This window comes from Macaca mulatta, chromosome 17 (assembly GCF_049350105.2).
Source record: "Macaca mulatta isolate MMU2019108-1 chromosome 17, T2T-MMU8v2.0, whole genome shotgun sequence".
Classification (NCBI taxonomy): Eukaryota; Metazoa; Chordata; class Mammalia; order Primates; family Cercopithecidae; genus Macaca; species Macaca mulatta.
Window position 1 is genome coordinate 24,827,699 of NC_133422.1, and position 20,444 is coordinate 24,848,142.

Below are 20,444 nucleotides of genomic sequence, written 5' to 3' on the forward strand. Positions count from 1 at the left end.
TCGGACAGGGTCTCACTCTGTAGCCTAGGCCAGAGTGCAGTGGTGTGAACACAGCTCTCTGCAGCCTTGACCTCCTGGGCTCAGGTGATCCGCCCACCTCAGCTCCCAGGTAGCTGGGACTACAGGTGCACACCACCATGCTAATTTTTTGTAGAGATGGGATTTCACTCTGTGGGCCAGTCTGGTCTCCAACTCCTGACCTCAAGTGATCTGCCTGCCTCAGCCTCCCAAAGTGCTGGGATTCTGGGTGTGAGCCACTGTACCTGGCCTGGGTTTTTTTTTTTTTCTTTTTTGTGAGACGGTCTCACTCTGTCACCCAGGCTGGAGTGCAGTGGTGCAATCTTGGCTCACTGCAACCTCCGTGCCTCTTAGGCTCAAGCCATTCTCATGCCTCAGCTTCCTGAGTAGCTGGGATTACAGGCATGCACCACTACACCCAGCTAAGTTTTGTATTTTCAGTAGAGGTGGGGTTTTGTCATGTTGCCCAGATTGGTCTCTAAGTCCTGGCCTCGAGTGATCTTCCCACCTTGGCCCCCCAAATTGCTGGGATTATAGGCATGAGCCACTGCACCTGGCAGGGTCTGGGGTTTTCTACACTGTCTTGGTTGAGGCTGGAGCTCAGGTCATTCTGGGAAGTTTGCAGGTGTCCTGAGGTTGTATAAAATCATCCCCTGGGGGGCTGACCAGCTCAAGTCTCCTATTCCTAGAAACAGCTGCCCCTACTCGTGCTCTGAGATCAGCTGGGAGTCATTTACAAGATGTAACCCCACCTGCTCTTACTGCACTGGATTGGACCAAGCGTGGTCTCCTGATTTAATCAAGACCAACTGCAGAGACCACTGGGGTGTTTTTGAGAGTGATTGGGAGACAAAGCCGTGTGACCTGAGATGCGTAGAAAACGTCTCCAGGACAAGATGAGTGTCGAAGACTGGGAGGCAGAAAGTCGGGTTCTGCAGGCTCTCCAGTCATTTCCGAGATCCACTGCATCTTCAGTTCGGGTCAGTGTTCTTATCTCCAGATGACACATTTTTCCCTTTTGTTTTAGCTATTCAAGTTGGTAACTGTTACCAGTGACCCCACGTGTCCCACCCAGTTTCTGGGGGGAGCTGGCATGTGCATCCTTTCGAGCTCTCAGTCACCCACCAGTTTCGGGCACTGGGTTTGGGCCGGTACGGGTTTGCCATCTGGGTTTCCCTCTGGCTTGGCAGGGGTGGATGAGGTGTGATGAGTTCAGGGTTGGAGAGAGCCTCTGGGGTCATGCAGGAAGCGTGGGGGATCCGGGCACTGGGCCACATGTAGCCTCGCCTCTCTCAGCCTCAGGAGGAGGTGCTGTGTTCTGGGGTGGTGCCCAGAGGCTCCAAAACCAGGAGGAACGGCTGGAGCCCCCCAAGGCTGATGCATGATTTGTGCCAAGTCAGCAGCAGCTGGGAGGCCGGGACTGGCCTCCAGAGCTCCCTGGAGTGGGGTGGGGGTGGGTAGGCGCCGTGCAACAAGGTAGGATAAGGGCAGTAGCACCTGGAGAGGCCTTGAGTCTTTGAGATGCCCTGGAGCGGTGGTGGGGGCGGTCATAAACATACTCATCTTATCACCACAGTGACGTCACTTTGTAGTCGAGTATGCTGGAATGCCAGTCTTGACCATCACGTACTGGTGCGTGATCCTGGGCGAGTCCTTTAACCTCTCTGCATCCCCGTGTCCTTGAGAAAATACTGCCCGCATCCTGGAGCCACAGGAGCTAGAGCCTGCGCAGTGCTCACACTGGGGCCCGCCTGGTTTGTGCGCAGGCTCAGTAACCACAGGGAGCGTCGTGAGGAGAAAGGCCTGAGGAAGCTGAAGGGGCTTTGCCTTTGCAGCCCAAGGAAGTGCAGACACTCTGCCTTCCTGATTGTCTCACAGACCCTTCCCAGTAGCTGCCCAGACGTGAAGGAAGGCCCAAGCTGACAGTAATTGGAGTGACACTTACTGAGTGGCTCCTACGGTTCAGACCCCGTTCTAGGGACTGTATGTGCATTAACTAATTTAATACTCCCAACTCTGTGCTGATAGTTGCTAGTTTTAGGCCCATTTTACAGATGAGGAAACCGAAGTATAAAGCTACTTGCCCAAGATCACACAGCCAACAAAAGACAGAGCTTGGCTGTGAGCACAGTCGTTGTCCTAAGTCAAGGCCAGTACTGAGAGTCACAAAAGGACAGAGTGAGTGACCGTAGAAGCAGGCAGGACAGGCATTGATATGTCACTGAAATGACAACTTGCTTCGGTGCTGTCAGGTCCAGGCTATCAGGCGTTTTCTGTGCTCAGCCCCAGACTCTGTCAGCCCTCCTGCCAAAAATGTGTATTTCAAACCAAGGAGCTACGACAGGTCCCAAATTACAAAGCAACTCTCACAGAACGTCAATAGGTCTTTGGAGTTTTTTTTTTGCTGGAGCTCCCAAGGTCTCCACCTTCCCAAGACATTTGGTGGACGCCAGAAAAGCCCCGCCCTAAAACCAGAGTTGAGAGAACATCTTCCTCAGGTACTTGTTGTCCATCAGTGATGTACTGACCGCCTCTGTGAAGTTTTCCAGATCAGGGATGGTCACGTAATTCAGGAGCCTGTTCATTTTCCCCAGAAGGACCCGGATCTTGCAGGCTGTTGGGCCGGGCTCTGCCTCCAGGATGCTTTTCTTCTGCATTTCACTGAGCACCTCCGGGATCACAAACTGCGGGGATGCACCGAGGACTGGGTGAGAATGCACGCTGCCTGAGCGCCGTGCCCCAGACCCAGGCCGGGCCTCCTGTGGCCAGGACCAAGTGTTCCCTGAGCCTTCACCCGAGAAAGCAGATCTGTGTTCTCAGCCCCGCCACCTGCCACCTTCCTGCTGCTTCCAAATACACTCGCTTGGCTGGTATTGTGGTCATGTGGACCATGGTGATGTGGGCTGAGGCCACGCCCATGCCTGGCCCTAAACCTGAGGGAAAGCAGCTCTGGTGGCCTGGCGCAGCCTGCCCTCCGAAGGCCATGCTCTCCTGGGGCTGCCGGGTTTCTCCCCGTGGGTCCCGACCATGGGGCTCTGCAAGGGCTGGCATGCCTCACAGTGGCTGCCTGTGAGCCCCGCCTCCACCTTAGGCTCCTTGGGAGTGTATCTGGGTTTTGTTTAGATGAAGGCCTGGCCCAGGGAGGCCGCCTCTATGCCAAGTTCTGCCTGGGTCTGCAGCCTGCAGAAGACAGAGGACAGAGTCTCCTGGAGGGGATAAGATAGGACGATGCCTGTGTGCTCCATTCCTATGCGTATGAAATGTCTTCACACAATATTGTTATTGTTTTAGCCACACAATAACCTATGTCCATCTTATAGAAGACTATGGGCTCAGACCACAGGCTAGAGTCACCCAGGAGGTAGAGTGGCTGGGCATGGAGGGGTCTGTTCTTCCCCGGGCACACTACTGCCCGCCTGGGCTGACCCTGTGCCAGGCTCTGTCTCCTTTCTTTAGCTCTGATTAGTTACACTGGTGCTGATTTGCTTCATTTGGGACACGCCTTGCACAGGCACAGCTGCCCCTCCCCGGGACTCTAGCTCTCCAAGGCGTCAGGCCCCCTGGTCTCTCTGCCCACAGCAGCCCTTCCTGCAACCTCACTGGGCACTGCCTTCCTGTCCCCGCCCTCCTCCCTTCACCATTCAAAGGCCAGTGCCCCAGGCCCTCATGCTGTCCAGCCCCAGCTGGTCCTGGCCGTGGCAGGAGTGCAAATGGCCACTTGGGCTTGGTAGTGCTGGCCTCCTCTTCACTGGATTGGCTGCTCTGAGAAATCCAGGATAGGCAAGGATGCTGGGATGTCGTTATTCACCTGCAAAATAGGAGGTCTTGCCAGGCGAGGGAACCTGGGGGCAGCCAGCAGGCCAGGCCTGTTTGGAAATTTCCCAGTTTTAGCACTCAAAGTCCCATGTCCCAGGAAACTCTTCAGTCCTGAGCAAACTGGTGTGTCTGGTCACCCGAAACCTAGCACACTCCCTCCTCTCTTCTCAGCTACTCTGCACACAGCTGCATCTATTCTGCTGGAGTCTGCCTGTCATCAGCCCACTTCTCCATCTGTCTCATTCCCAGGGGACATGTCCATCCATCTGTCTGCCAAGGCAGTCCTGCTCCCAGGGGCCCTGGGCACCTCTCTGGGTGGGGGGGTCTGTAAAGTGGAGCCTTCCATGTGGAATAGCCTGGGGGAGCTGAGCAGGAAGAGAACCTTGCTTAGGCCTCACTGGGGGAGCCTAGGACACCCTCATTCCTTTCCTTGACTCTGGTCCTCAGGAAGGGTCTCAGGAGCCCGCCTTCTTCCCCCATTACAGTTGGAGTTCCAGGGGTCCAGCCTCACCATTTGGAGTAGGTGGAACTGTGTCCCCCAAAAGTGATGTCCAAGTACTAACCCCAGTGCTGGGGAACGTGAGCTTATTTGGAAACAGGGTCTCTGTGGATGTGATTAAGTTAAGGCTCTCAGGATGAGCTCCTTCTGGATTTAGGGTAGGCCCTAGATCCAACTACTGGTGTCCTTTTAAGAAAAAGGAGAAGGAGGTTTGACACAGACACACAGAGGAGAAGGCTGTGTGAAGGTGGAGGCAGACACTGGAGTGATGCTGCCATGAGCCAAGAACACCAGAAGTCATCAGAAGGTGGGAGAGCAAGGAAGGGTCCCCCATTGGAGCCTCTGGAGGACGGTGGCCCCACAGACACCTTGATCTCAGACTTGGCCCAGAACTGTGAGAGAACAAACTTCTATTGTTTCAGGCCTCCTAGTTTGTGCTGATTTTTCCAGCAGCCCTAGGAAACAAATACAGCATTGGTCCTCTCCTGCCTGCCTGGGCAGTGTGCCTCGAACTTCCAGGGGATCATCTGTGTAGAGAAGAGTGGGTTTGGGGAGGAGGGAAGAGGACACAGCAGCAGGCCTGGGGACACAGATTCCCCCTTGTTTCTGGCCCTGACTTCTGACATGGCCGCTGCGAGTGTCAAGTGAGATAATGCAGCATGACATCTGTGTTTTATTCTCAGGATCATATCCTGAGCTCAAGTGACCCTCCTGCCTCAGCATCCCAAGCACCTGGGGCTACAGGTGCGAGAGCCACCACGCCCAGTGAATTGTATTCATTTATTTACTTATTTATTTTCTGAGACAGGGTCTGGCTCCGTCACCCAGGCTGGAGTGCAGTGGTGTGATCTCGGCTCCCTGCAACCTCTGCCTCCTGGGTTCAGACAATTCTCCTACCTCAGTTTCCCGAGTAGCTGGGATTAAAGGCATAAGTCACTGGGATCAGCTAATTTTTTTGTATTTTTAGTAGAGACGGGGTTTCACCAGGCTGGCCAGGCTGGTCTTGAACTCCTGGCCTTAAGTGATCCACATGCCTCGGTCCTCCAAAGCACTGGGATTACGGGCATAAGCCAATGCACCTGGCCCATGCCCAGTTAATTTTAAAATTTTTTTGTGCAGAAGGGTTCTTGCTATGTTGCCCAAGCTGGTTTCAAGCTGCTAGGCTCAAGGGATCCACCTGTCTCGGCCTTCCAAAGTCCTGGGGCAACAGGTGCAAGTCATTCTTCCCAGGCTAGCCTGAGCATTTTGATGTGAATTTCCTCAGAGCTTAAGCTCACAGTGCTGGGAAGTTACATGAATGTATTTGTGTGTACTTAAACATCAGGTAAAGCAAAGTGGCCTTGTTTTTATACGGGTTGGCATATGTAGAGCAAGCCTGGAGGCCTGTGGCAGGGGCCAGTCTAAGCCAGCAGTGGCCTTTGTACAGGTGGGCACCCCACCTGGTGGAGGGTGTGGGGAGTCATGACCTTACCTTGTACCTGGTGCCCAGGTTTAAACAAATCCGCTTCTGTTCATAGGTGAAGCAGAAGATGATCTTATCCTGGCTCCTTATTTGTACCTGGATGTACTCATTGATTTTCAAGGAGATGGGCTGGAGAGGGGGTGCGTGGACATGGATGTTCAGATTCCACCAGTTCCAGGCCTTCTGACGTTTGTCTTTGGGGAAGTAGTAGCCCAGGTTGGAGCTCAGGTTCAACCTGCACCAAGAGAAAGCATGTCAGGCAGCCAGGGCGCTCAGCCCTGGGCCTCTGCTCTTCCTCCTCTCCTTCCCTTTCTTTTTCCTCACTTGGCCACAGAAAGCCTGACAGGGACTTGATGGGTAGGAGAAGCTCCAATATGGACAACCAGCCCAACACCAGGCGCTGTCCTCTGCGCTGGCCTCACCCTATGGCCCTGTCCCACCCTCCTTCCCTCTCCTTTAGTTCCTGGCGGGTGCAGGCTCTTCCTGCTCACAGCTTTGCTATGCTCTGCCCTCTGCCTGCAAAGGTCCCTTGCCCCACGTAGCACGGCTGGCATCTACTTATCCTGCAGGTCTCAGCTTAGACATCACCTCCTCAGTCTGAGCAGCCCCCCGGTTCCCTGTGGGACTCTCTGTTGCCATGCCTTGTTAGTTTCTTTCATGTAATTTACGAATAGATACGGTAAGTTCTCATTGTTCACTGTATTATGTTCTAGAAAGCCAGTGATTTAGTGAATAACAACCCATAGCTCCTAGGGGAAATACGCACACAGACACAGCTCACATAGGTTATCATCTTAAATCCTAAAAGCAGCCCATCCTGCTAGGTGCCTTTTTTTTGTTTTTGTTTTTAATTTTTATTTTACAAAAAAGAATAGGAGGCTCAGAAGTGTCGTGTGACTTGCCTGAGGCTGTCCCAGTGACACGTGCTGGAACTGGGATTCAAACCCTGTCCCACCAGCCCCAGAACTGCAGTTTCTTGCACTACACTGCCCCGTGTAAGGACACCTGTGTCCTCTGGTTGCCTCTGCAGGAGAGCTGAGCAGAAAGGCAGAGCGCGGCCTTGTTCAATCTCAGCCAGCAATGTGCACAATGGGAAATCAAATTTCCCACTGCTCTGGGCACATCCCTGGCTCCACGTGAGTCACATATTATATATGTGTGTATTTCCCCTAGGAGCAAGGGGTTCAGTATCGGCCAATGCAGTGTTCTCAATGACTTGATAACTACCATGAATCATGAGAATTGACTGTATTTGTCCATCATCTGTTCTCTCTCACTAAAGCACAAACTCCTGAGGGCAGGGACCTTGTCTGTCTGCTGCGCTGCTGAATTCCTATTACCCAGCCTAGTGCAGGGCACCCATATCGATAGGTACAAGGGAATGAAGGGTGGATGCATTTCTCTCTCATTCATTCCAGACCCTACTCTCTGGGGCTTGCCTGCCCTCTGAGCCATCCTCTCTTGACATTTCAAACCCATCGTGTCCCTCTGGCCCTGGCTTCTGCTTTTCAAATCCCAAAGGGCAGTTCCTAGAATCAGTGCCCTTGGGGCAGCAACATCTCTGGGGAATCACATGAAGAAAGGAAGCGATGTGAGGCCTGGGTTCGTCTGGAGAGGGAGGGCTTGGGGAGCTTGGGTTACTCAGTCTGCCAGGTCTCGTCTGAGCTGTCCAGGGGGTGGCAATGTACTACACTTTATCTAGAAATATCTATTCACTGTAAACTTTGCCTTTCTTAGAAAACAACCCATGATGTTGTGGCATACATGACAGGCTTTGACGCCCACAGCTGCCTACACATTCCTTCCAGGGCACGTGTACTTTTTCCCGCAAGACGTAGGCCCCAGATCTGCGAGGTTTTGGTGCAGAGATCTACCTGTCCCGCATCCACCCTAGAACGCACTTCTGTCTCTAAGTTCCCCAGTAAATCACCTTATACAGACAAACCGGATTTGTCTGCCTTGTTCTTGGGTTTCTCAGCTCCCTCTGCATTTGGTGGTCACTTTGTATATATGAACCTTTCACAGAACACAGGGACCTCATCGGAGTGAGAAGCTGGCTCGGAGGCCTGCTACGGGAAGCCTTGCTCACCTCCAGTGGGGAGGACTTCCAACCACTCAATCCCAAATCTTCCTGTTGCTTCCCACTTTCCATCGAACAAAAACAAACTTCTAAGTTCCTTTGTCTTGGGACCCCAGCCTGTCCAACCTCATTCCACCTCCTCTAAATAAGAGGCTGTATACATAGTAGTGAATTAGAAACCTGGGCTCTTTGGTACCAAAATTATAAAAACAACAAATGAACAAACAAAAGCCTGGGCTCTGGAGCCAGATTCTCAGTTCCAAGTCCAGCTGTGCCACTTGCAAACTGTGTGACCTTGGGCCAGTCACTTAACCTCTCTGTGCCTCCATTTCCTCAACTGTAAAAAGCAGATAATAATAGTACTTTGTTCAGAGGGCTGTGTAAGGATTAAATGTCTATACACAACAATAACTGAGAAAACATTAAAATTTCCTTGTTATCATTGATGGAGAGGAGAGCAAAGAGAAGGAACTTCTGACTTCACTCTGTGGGGAGCAGATCCTGCTAGCTTTTAACCTTTTAAATGGTTCCCATCACAGCTCTCACACTGAGATGGGCAGGCTGGTTGGTTCCCAATTTTAAGGTGGTCTGGAGGAAAAGAATAAAAGCCCCTCACTCAAGCTCCAGCTTAGCTAGCCCTTAACCAATCAGTAAGAAAAGACCCAAGAAGCTCCTATTTCAGGTAGCTATGGATTCCCTGGAGTCCTGTATGTGCAGTTAGACTTAAACTCCAACTTATAGTCCTTTCCTTATTTTAATGCTAAAAGCCACACCCAGCGGTGGAGATTTCAAGTGCAAATGTTACAGAAGATGTATGAAGAGGCATGTTGAGCCACTGTGCAAGCACTAGAAAAACTGCTCCTATACATGCCCTGTCATAAACATAGCCCTTCCCTACAGGAAGACCCTGTAAAACCAACCCACACATTGCACTCAGGGAGTAGCCCATTCCTTTTCTTTTCTCAGTGTTGGTTCCGTTGTGCACAAGCTGAAATAAACTTTCCTTTGCTGCTATGTTTAGCGATCTCTCTTGATTTCTATCCTGGGAGATCCAGAGAACCTCGGATTCTAGGAGCAACGCTGGGCCATCCCCGACTCCCTAGGGTTAGAGATCTGCTCCTGCCTGAGGGTGCCCAGCTCTGGACTAAGTTTCCCTTAAGAAGATGGGATCTGGAACATCTAGAAATGGTCAGAATTGGGAAGTTCCTGCTCAGGGGGTGAAAAGATCCTGAACTGTTGAATGAGTAGAACCCACCCACCAGGGACTCCGAGTTTGGGCAGGTCTCAACACTGTGGGACCCCGAACCCAGGTAGGAAGCCTGTCCTGAGACCCCTTGGGCTGAGAGTCGAGGCCTGTGCTGGATTTTAGTTTCCACACACCTGGCAAAGGACAGCCACGCCTTCCATCTTACTGGAGGAAATGGAAATCAACAAATCACCTAAGAGTATTCAGCTCTTGAAATAGCTTGGCTCTAAGTCCCTCCTGGTGCCCGAGGCACCATGGAGAAGTCCTGTTGGTGCGGAGGAAATTCTAGCAGTTAGGGTCGGGCCCTGACCAAGTGGCTTTGTATCCACAAATGACTCTGGGAGGCTTTTCCATAAAATCTTCTCCTAGCGTCAATGAGACTGCAGTTTTGCTGATGAATTTCCTCAGAGACTAAGCCCTTCCTCTGTGGGTGACATTTTTTCTCTGGAGCAGCTGCCGCTGGGGGAAGGAATCAGTTTAGGGGTAGGGCAGCCCATTCCCGAGAGAGGGAGAGGGGCTGGCCCTGTGGTTTGACTTCTGCGCGGGGTGAGGGGTGCCATGAAGGGATACCCAGGGACTGTCCGTCTCTCATCCAGATGCTCAGGTGGAGAGGGGCTGGGACATGCTGATAGGACTGAGACGGGGGCTCTTCCCTCCCTGGGTTACTTGATGATCTGTCACCAGGTCCTCTCTGAGGTAATTAACTGAATTTCTTGCCCCACTCCTTTGTGCTTTCTGTACCCCAAACCTTGGTCCACTTCTTGGACAGCATTTTCTACACACAAGGCCTACAGGGAGGGCAGATACCTCCAGAATAAAGAACACAATCAGGAAACGGTGTCTAAAAAGACTCACAGCAGAGAAAATGTTGTTAAAAACCAAAGTCTGCAGAATGAAAATCCTTTTTGGAATTATGTTTGGCTTTGACCAGCAAGAAGAGAGTATAAAGTTGATCCAAGATAATATATGTCCCCTTGGCCGGGTGTGGTGGCTCACACCTGTAATCCCAGCCCTTTGGGAGGCCAAGGCAGGTGGATCACCTGAGGTCAGAAGTTCGAGACCAACCTGGCCAACGTGGTGAAACACCATCTCTACTAAAAATACAAAAATTAGCTGGGCTTGGCAGCGCATGCCTGTAATCTCAGCTACTCAAGAGGCTAAGGCAGGAGAATCGCTTGAACCCGGGAGGTGGAGGTTGCAGTGAGCCGAGATCACACCATTGCACCCCAGCCTGGGCAGCAGAGCAGACTCCATCTCAAAAAAAAAAAAAAAAAAAAAAAAAAAATATATATATATATATATATATATATATATCCCCACACCACAACCACTTAGAAGAGGAAGGGAAGGAGAAAATCCTGAAAAGAGAATCCTTTATCTCAAAGAAATGGAGAAACATTTTGAAGTGACTGAGTGGTCTTGAAGTGGCAAGATGGTTTTCCACCATTACCAGAAATGGGAACTTAGAACTAAGTTCAGTAATAGTGAAATATTTAGAAATTGCCTTTTGGACCATGGACTCTGTATGCATATGTCTCCAAACCCTCACCAAACCCTTCTCTCTGAGGCACCCAGAACAGGGAGGCACTGGGTCTTCCTAAGGAAATTCTCACAAAGGTGACTCTCAAGAGGTGTTCAGGAGATGAAACCAATAGAATGTGGTGGTTGTGGAGGCTTGACGGCTATTTCACCCATGGAGGAGCAATGGTGCAGTAAGAACATTGTGCCTCCTCTGCAGTCAGGGACCTCATGGACTGGTCTGTCATGGGGCTCTTTCTCTCATTTCCAACACGTGTAACTCTTATACAGGGAGAGAGGAAGTTCACGCAGTCTGTGAGTCACGCTTTGTCCAGCTGCTTCTCCATGGGCAGGAGTGTTAGGGACTCATGACCCAAGCTTACCGGATGTCACTATTTTCATCATAGAAGGTAGCATTGCCTGAGTTGTTGATAAGGGCCCGGATCCACCCTTCTAGACTGTCTTCCAGAATGATGTATGTGAACTTTTTCATTTTCACATATAAGATGAGCATAGCCAGGTTTCCTGATGGATAACTGGGAGAAGGTTAAGGCACAAGCAGTCAGTCCTTGGGGTCCCCTGGAAAAGGTAGGGCCCTACAGATGATGTAGGCCTCAGTCAAACCCCACACCTCAGTCAAACCCCACACCCTGAATCATAGACATTTTAGGTGCCAATATATGTCAATACGAGCATCTCTGTCCTTCTGTGGATACTGTATCTGGCCTGTCCCATCAGGAAAGAGAATTTGATAGACATTCTTGTTGGGGTAGAGAATTAATTTTCCATCACCGTGATGCACCTGGGAAGAAAAGACAAGTCTATGAAAAGTGTGAAAAGTGCATGGGTACCAACTGTCCTACTACAGAGCACGGTGTCGACCCCATCTGCTTGCTCTCTGATGTCCCATGCTACCTCCCCAACTTGCTAGGCAGCTGCGGGGCTTCAGTTTACTTGTCTATACAATGAGGAGGCTGAACTGGATCTGTGTGTACGTGTGTGTGTGTGTGTGTGTGTGTGTGTGTGTGTAGATTTTAAACTGTCATTTCAATCACCCCAATGGTTATTGATTGTATTAGTTTCCCAGGGATGCTGGAACAAAGTCTCACAAACTGGGTAGCTTAAAATGACAGAAATTTAATCTCACTGTTGTGGTGGCTGGAAGTCTGAAATCAAAGGGTCCCCAGGGTTGGTTCTTTCTAGAGGCTTTGAGGAAGAATCTCTTTTTTTTTTTTTTTTTTTGAGACGGAGTCTGGCTGTGTCTCCCAGGCTGGAGTGCAGTGGCGAGATCTCGGCTCACTGCAAGCTCCGCCTCCCGGGTTCACGCCATTCTCCCGCCTCAGCCTCCCAAGTAGCTGAGACTACAGGCGCCCGCCACCACGCCCGGCTAGTTTTTTGTATTTTTAGTAGAGACCCGCCTCGGCCTCCCAAAGTGCTGGGATTACAGGCTTGAGCCACCGCGCCCGGCAGAGGAAGAATCTCTTCCATGCTTTTCTCTTGGCTTTTGATGCCAGACAGAGATCCTTGACGTTCCCTGGCTTGTGATGCATCACCCCAATCTCCGCCTCTATCTTCATGGGGTGCTCTCTGTATCTTCACATGGTCGTCCTCTTAGGAGGACGCCATATTGGATTAGGGGCACACCCTACTTCAAGAAGACCTCATCTTCACTAATTACATCTGCAAAGACTATTTCCAGATAAGGTCACATTCTGAAGCACTGGGGGTTAGAACTCTGACATGGCTCTTTCGAGGGAACACAGCTCAACTCATGACATTGGTATACTCAAGTTTTTAATTTCTTCTTCAATCCGTTTTTGCAAACTGTTTTTCTAGAAAATTGTTCATTTTACATAAACATTCAAATTTATTGTCATAGAAATTTTAAGTTTATACTGTTCTAAAGAAATCTCTGCTGTCGCTGTGGTTATGTCCCTGTTTTCATTCTCTATCTTATTTACACCTTCTGAATCACTCTTGTCAGAAAATTGGCCTGTTTTATTAATCTTTTCAAAGGACCAAGTTTTGGTTTGTTTATTATTTCTTTGTTTTCTATTTTATCGATTTCTGCTCATATCATTATCATTTATATCCTCTACTTTCTGTGGGGTTTCTATGTTATTCTATTTTATTTTTCTAATTCCTGGAATTGAATGCTAAACTCTTCTGCTTTTGTCTTTCTTCTTCTTCAAGATCTTCCTCCTACTCCTCCTGCACATCCTCCTCCTCCTCCTTCATAAGAGAAAGCATTTAAAAGAAAGCCCCCGACACCTAGTATTCCCAGGCAGTCTTCCATCCGAGTAGTAACCAGGCTCAACTCTGCTTAACTTCTGAGATTAGACAAGATTGAAAGCATTCAGGGGAATATGGCTGTAGATTTTTAAAATATGTGTTTAAAGCTGTTATGGTTTGAATGTGTCCCCTCAAAAACATGTGTTGGAAATTGAATCGCCAGTGCAATAGTGTTGGGAGATGCGGCCTAATGGGAGGTATTTAGGTCATGGGGGCGCTAACCTCATCAGTAGATTAATATCAGTTATAAAAGGGCTTGAGGCTACGAGTTTGATCTCTTGCTCTCATTCTCTCTCTTGCCCTCATTTTGCCTTTCCCCCATGGGATGATGAAACAAGAACCCCCTTGCTACGTGTGACCCCTCCATCTTGGACTTTCCAGCCTTCAGAACCAATAAATTTTTGTTTGTTGTAAACTACCCAGTCTGTGGTTCCCTGTTATAGCAGCACAAAACAGACTCAGAAAAAAGCTGTAACATTCCCCTCAATTTACTGTTCAGCTGATTCCCATGAATGTAGTTATTTACCTTTCATTTTACTCCATTCTAAATATTTTCAGATTTGGCACACAAGTTATTTACAAGGGTGTTCTTAAATTTGCCAATGTATAAAGGACTTTTGGTTGTGTTATTACTATTCTTGATTAAAATGCACTGGGGCAAGAGAACATAGCCTATACAGTATCCACTCTTTTGTGTTTGCTGAGATTTGTTTTGTGACCTGGCATGTGATCAATTATAATAGATGTTTTGCATGTGCTTGGAAAGGGTGTGTGTCCTCTAATTGTCCCCCGTCCCCATGTTGGTGGATTGTCAAGACCCATTGTTCCCCTGCTTCCTCAGCACACACACCTGGCTCACATACTCTTCTGGTTTTGTAGCTTTCTCTTTATTTCTGGTATTGGCTATTTCCTTACTTTCTTACATTCTCTGTTCTGCATTGAAAAGGATGCTTCTTCTGTTTTATTTCAATTCCCAGGTGTCTGCAGCAGGAAGGCTTTGCAGACCATCTAGTACCTCACATTAACCTAACTAGAAGCCAGATCAGTGATTTTCAAGCCATTTTAAAGTTTTTTTTGAAGAAACAATAGTTTATTTTTCTAATCAAGTGACACAGCTACTTAATCTTAAGGCCTCAACAAATGTTGCCTCTTATTGTCATTGAACAACAAGGCCTTCTATTTTGATATTCCAGGGATATAGAGATTTCGTTTCTCCAGTAGTTTCCATTTGCCAAACAATCATGAGTGATGGTTTAACATAGTGGCTACTGTTTTCAGGAGATTCCATCAGATGAGTCCTCATTTCTTGTGCAATAACTATTGGAAATTTTTTATTAAAAGTTCATCCATCAGGACTTCTCTATTGCGGTTGGCCATGGAGTTCTGTCTGGCTGCTGAATGATATTCCTGAAATCTCATGGATATTCTTTGCATTATTTAAAAATATTCTGTAAGCAATCCTCTGAGCAGGTAGTCTCTTCGGGTTTTAGTTCTCTTGTTGTGAAGTCTTTAACTCAGTTAAAAAAGCAGTTTTCTGGAAATTTCTTGTAGTTGTAAGACATTCCTTAAACTGTTTTATCTGATCAGATTCTGGTATTTGTGCAACCGTATTTTTTTAGTATGTTTATTAGTCACCGTTTTTGACACATGAGTTTCCTTTCTGTTCTGGAAAAGCAGTTGTCCAATCTTTGCTTGAATGTCTCCAGTGAGACCTGATTTGTTAGGTAAGTGCTGACTCTCCCTTCTGACATCAGTATGAAGCTGGGGACCGCATTGCCAGTTAAATCTAGAGGTGGAGGATTGGGGTCATGATGGGCGCTGTGGTCACTGGATGGGCTCAAATTATTATTGTAAAAGTTGAATAATTCTTTGTCCAAAGAAAGCTTATAGCAGAATGTAAAATTTAAGGTGATAAGAGACAGATGCAGTTCTGTTTGAGAGAAAGCTGTGTGTTAGTTTTCACCTAGACATCAGGTAGGAAGCACTCCTCAAGGTGACAATGATCATATAGCCAACATACAGTGGCTGTTTCCTTATGCAGAGCACTGCACTAAATACCTTAATTCCACAGTATACTGACCTCACAAAATATGCACTACCATTTATTCCTGTTTAAGAGAGGCTAAATGACTTACACAAAGTTATCTAGTGAGAAGAGAGCCAGGCTCCAGCAATATGACCCCCAAGATTCAGATTTATCCCTGATGCTGCCTCTAACCATTAAGCTCCCAGTCACCTGGGACATTTAGTCTACAAAGCACTGCTTTTTTCTTTAAACCTAAAAAAAAGCCCTTAAAAATTTTTTTCTTTCTTTAATTGATAATTAAAAATTGTATATATTTATGTTGTACAACATGATGCTTTGATATATGTATACCTTGTGATTGGCTAAGTCAAGCTATTTAACATATGCATTACCTCACATATGTTTTGTTATGGTGAGAAAACTTAAAATCTACTCTCTTAGCAATTTTCAGGTATGCAATATATTGATATATATTATATATAATATCAATATATATTATATATAATATCAATATATATTATATATAATATCAATATATCAATATATATCAATATCTATATAATATATAATATATAGATATTACATATTATATATCAATATATAGTATTAGCTTTAGTCCCCATGATGTACAATAGACCTCTTAAACTTATTCCTCCTGTCTAATGGAAATTTTGTATCCTTTGATCAACACCTCCCTATTTCCCTACTCCTCAGCTCCTGGTCACTCTGTTTCTATGAGTTTGATGTTTTTAGGTTCCACACATAAGTGATGTCATAAAGTATTTGACTTTCTGTGCCTGGCTTATTTCTCTCAGCATAATCTCTTCCAGGTTCATCCATATTTTCACAAATGACAGGATTTCCCTCTTTTTAAAGGCTGAATAGTATTCCATTGGGTATATAGACCACATTTTCCTTTTTCATCTGTTGATGGAGACTTGGTTTAAAAAGTGCTTTGTATTATACCCACAGTTGGTTTGCCTGGTGACCTGTTGGAAATGTCCAGATACTTTTCATGGGTAGCGGGTATTTGTCACTTAGGTCTTATTTTCAAAAGCCACCCAAAAGCCAGAATTTCTTGAGATGCTTTCTGTTTGTCGAATTCACTTGTCATGTAATGAAATTTTTCTGATGATAAGAACCCCATAGACAAAACAAAATCTCTTACACAGAGCTGGAGTTGGCACATGTTCTCTCACGGGGAAATATATAACAAACGGCATGTCTAAGCGTCTGAAGTTCATCAGCATTTGCTTGAAGACAATAGGATGCAAAAGCTTAAAGTGCAGAGTGAAAAGACTACATCTCTGGCCTTTCCTGCAGTCCTGCAGGTGGGACCCCGAGCTGTGCCAGAGCTGTTCAGCGAGCTCGCCATGGTTGCTGCGAGGCCCTGGGTCCTGGGCTGGAGTGGTTGGATTTGGCCTGCACACCAGCACACACAGAAGGTGCTGCACTCAGCAAACAGCTTGGGATTTATTGCCTGTTTGTAAAACAAACAAACAAACAAACAAACCAAACCAAATGTGCCACTCCCTGCCATACCTCATGGGTGCTTGGTGCAGCCTACCATGAATGGTAGGTGAGAAAGGATCCTCTGCTTAGAGATCTTGGTGAGAATCTTCCTCTTGGCTGCAGGGAGGACATTTTAGATGTTAGTGGGGAGGGGGTGCCATGGAGGGTAGATGGTTCCAGAGCTGGCAAAGATCTGAGGCAGGGTAGGGCCTGGAGTGTGGAAGTACACGGAGTTATATAGCCTAATTGGAAAAATAAGCCAAGTAAGGTTTCTTTGATCTATTAGAAGACATGAGGCCAGGGATAGGAGGAAGCTGAAGCCTTTATACGAGGGCTTCCAACACCCTTACCATTGTCTGCTACCACCTGGAGAGTCCCTTTCTCCTGTCCATAGGAGTTCTGACTGGTCCCACAGACTTCCCTTCTCAATGGAGGCCCAAGAGTTGAAGGAATACCAAACTTCTCATTCCTTGTCTGGAGGCCAGAAAGGTCCATACCTTGGTTTTAACCGTATTTGTTTCCTACTCTCTTCCACTTTTGCCACAGTTGGGGCCACACTCACGATGTAAAGCTGTCCTATTGCTTTTCCTCTTAGTGCAAGCTGTTCCATTTCCCAGCTCTCTTGCAGCTAGCCGGGGTCATGGGACCCATTCTGGTCAACGAAATTTAAGGATTTTTTTCCTAGTTCTGTGAAGAATGATGGTGGTATTTTGATGGGAATTGCACTGAATTTGTAGATTACTTTTGGCAGTATGGTCATTTTCACAATATTGATTTTACCCGTCCCTGTGCATGGGATGTGTTTCTATTTGTGTTGTCTATGATTTCTTACAGCAGTGTTTTGTAGTTTTCCTTGTAGAGATCTTTTACCTCCTTGGTCAGGTATATTCCTACGTATTTTTATTTTATTTTTTGCAGCTATTGTAAAAATAGTTGAGATCTTGATTTGATTCTCAGCTTGGTCACTGTTGGTGTAGAGGAGAGCTACTGATTTGTGTACATTAGTTTCGTATCTGGAAACTTTGCTGAATTATTTTATCAGTTCTAGGAGCTTTCTGGAGGAGTCCTTAGGGTTTTCTAGGCATACAATCGTATCATCAGCAAACAGTGATAGTTTGACTTCCTCTTTACCAATTTGGGTGCCCTTTCTTTCTCTCGCCTGATTGCTTTGGCTAGGCCTTCCAGTACTATGTTGAAGAGGAGTGATGAGAGTGGGCATCCTTGTCTTGTTCCAGTTCTCAGAGGGAATGCTTTCAACTTTTCCCCATTCAGTATTATGTTGACTGTGGGTTTGTCATAGATGGCTTTTATCATATTGAGGTATGTCCCTGGTATGCCGATTTTGCTGAGAGTTTTAATTATAAAGGGATTCTGGATTTTGTTGAGTGCTTTTTCTGTGTCTATTGAGATGATCATGTGATTGTTGTTTTTAATTCATTTATGTTGTGAATCACATTTATTGATGTGGGTATGGTAAACCATTCCTGCATCCTTGGTATGAAACCCACTTGATCATGGTGGATTATCTTTTTGATATGTTGTTGGATTTGGTTAGTTAATATTTTGTTAAGGATTTTTACATCTATGTTCACCAGGGATATTGGTCTGTAGTTTTCTTTTTTTGGTATGTCCTTTCCTGGTTTTGGTATTAGGGTGACACTGGCTTCACAGAATGATTAAGGGAGGATTCCCTCTTTTTCTCCATGTGGAATAGTGTCAGTAGGATTGGTACCAACTCTTCTTTGAATGTCTGGTAGAATGTTTTTGTTGGTAATTTTTAAAATTATCATTTCAATCTCACTGCTCGTTATTGGTCTGTTCAGGGTATCTAATTCTTCCTGATTTAAGCTAGGAGGATTGTATATTTCCAGGAATTTGTCTGTCTCCTCTAGGTCTTCTAGTTTATGCATGTAAAGGTGTTCATAGTAGCCTTGAATGATCTGTATTTCTGTGGTGTCAGTTGCAATATCTCCCCTTTTGTTTCTAATTGAATTTATTTGGATTTTCTCTCTTCTTTTCTTGGTTAATCTTGCTGATGGTCTATCAATTTTATTTATCTTTTCAAAGAACCAACTTTTTGTTTCATTTTTCTTTTTTCTTTTTGTTTGTTTCAATTTCATTCAGTTCTGCTCTGATCTTGGTTATTTCTTTTCTTCTGCTTGGTTTGAGTTTGGTGTGTTCTTGCTTCTCTAGTTCCTTGAGGTGTGACCTTAGATTGTCTATTTGTGCTCTTTCAGACTTTTTGATGTAGGCATTTAGGGCTACAAACTTTCCTCTTAGCTGCCTTTGCTGTATCCCAGAGGTTTTGATAGGTTGTGTCACTGTTGTCGTTCAGTTCTAAAAATTTTTAAATTTCCATCATGATTTCATTGTTGACCCAATAATCATTCAGGAGCAGGTTATTTAATTTCCATGTATTTGCATGGTTTTGAGTATTCCTTTTGGAGTTGATTTCCAGTTTTATTCCACTGTGGTCTGAAAGAGTGCTTATATAATTTCAATTTTCTTAAATTTATTGAGACTTGTTTTGTGGCCTATCACATGGTCTATCTTGGAGAAAGTTCCATGTGCTGATGAATAGAAAGTATATTCCGCAGTTGTTGGGTAGAATGTTCTGTAAATATCTGTAAGTCCATTTGTTCCAAGGTATGGTTTAAATCCATTGTTTCTTTGTTGACTTTTTGTCTTGATGACCTGTCTAGTGCTGTCAGTGGAGTATTGAAGCCCCCACTATTATTGTGTTGGTGTCTATCTCATTTCTTAGGTCCAGTAGTAATTGTTTGATACATTTGGGAGCTCCAATGTTAGCTGCATATATATTTAGGATTGTGATATTTTCCTGTTGGACAAGGCCTTTTATCATTATATAATCTCCCTCTTTGTCTTTCTAAACTGCTATTGCTTTAAAGTTTGTTTTGTCTGACATAAGAATAGCTACTCCTGCTCGCTTTTGGTGTTCATTTGCATGGAATGAATGACTCTAATATTTTGAGACTAGTTTTCACTCAGATCTTTGTATAACAGTATCAGTCTTTATAAATACTACCATGTGATAGATTTTTTTATAGGCTTCATTTTTTAGAGCAGGTCATGGAAAAATTGAGTGGAAAGTACAGTTTCCCATATATGCACAGCCTCCCCAACCATCAACACCACCCCCACCAGAGAGTGGTACATTTGTTATAGTTGGTGAACCTACACTGACACACCATTATCACCCACAGCCCAGAGTTTACACTAGGGTTCTCTCTTGATGTTGCACATTCTGTGGATTTGGACAAATGTACAATGCCGTGTATCCAACATTGTGGAATCATACGGAAGAGTTTAACTGCCCTAAAACTCCCGAGTTTCACCTTTTCATCCTTTCTTGTCCCCATCCCCTAGCAACCGCTGATCTTTTTACTGTCTCCATAGCTTTGTCTTTTCCAGAATGTCATATAGTAGGTATCATAATATGTAACCTTTTCAGATTGGTTTCTTTCACCTGGTAAAATGTGTTTAAGTTCCCTCCATGTCTTTTCATGGCTTAATAGCTCATTTCTTTTTAGTGCTGAATAATATTTAATTGTATGAATGTACCACAGCTGATTTATCCATTCACTGTGTGATTGATTTTTGATATGGATTCTAATTTGTTAGGGGGATGGATCTATATATTTTTCTTTTTAGAGGCAGGGTCTTGCTATGTTGCCTAGGCTACTAGGGTACAGTGGCTATTTACAGGTGTGATCATAGCACACAGCAGCCTCAAACTCCTGGGCTCAAGTGATCCCCCTTCTCACCCTCCTAAGCAGCTGGGACTACAGATGTATGCCGCAGTGTCTGGCTGGGGCCTATATAATATACATTTCCTTTATTCTACCCTCAAACCCATTCAATTGCCTAATAGAGACCCTGCAGGCAGAAGACTCTCAATAAATCCTAGTAAAATTCCTAGTCAGTCTGCCAACAACCTACATACTCAGGTGTACT

The 20,444-nt window shown here is 46.1% G+C and overlaps 1 protein-coding gene across 1 annotated transcript in view; it reads right to left on the reverse strand.

Moving 5' to 3' along the window:
• Window positions 1-2,483: 2,483 nt before the first annotated feature.
• Window positions 2,484-20,444, reverse strand: part of ERICH6B (glutamate rich 6B) — a 52,604-nt gene continuing 34,643 nt past the window's right edge. The window contains exons 10-13 of the mRNA XM_077974329.1: window positions 11,356-11,441; window positions 11,023-11,175; window positions 5,805-6,030; window positions 2,484-2,702 (exon numbers count right to left, since the gene is read on the reverse strand). Coding sequence (XP_077830455.1) covers window positions 2,484-2,702; window positions 5,805-6,030; window positions 11,023-11,175; window positions 11,356-11,441 — 684 coding nt within the window. The remainder of the gene's footprint in view (window positions 2,703-5,804; window positions 6,031-11,022; window positions 11,176-11,355; window positions 11,442-20,444) is intronic.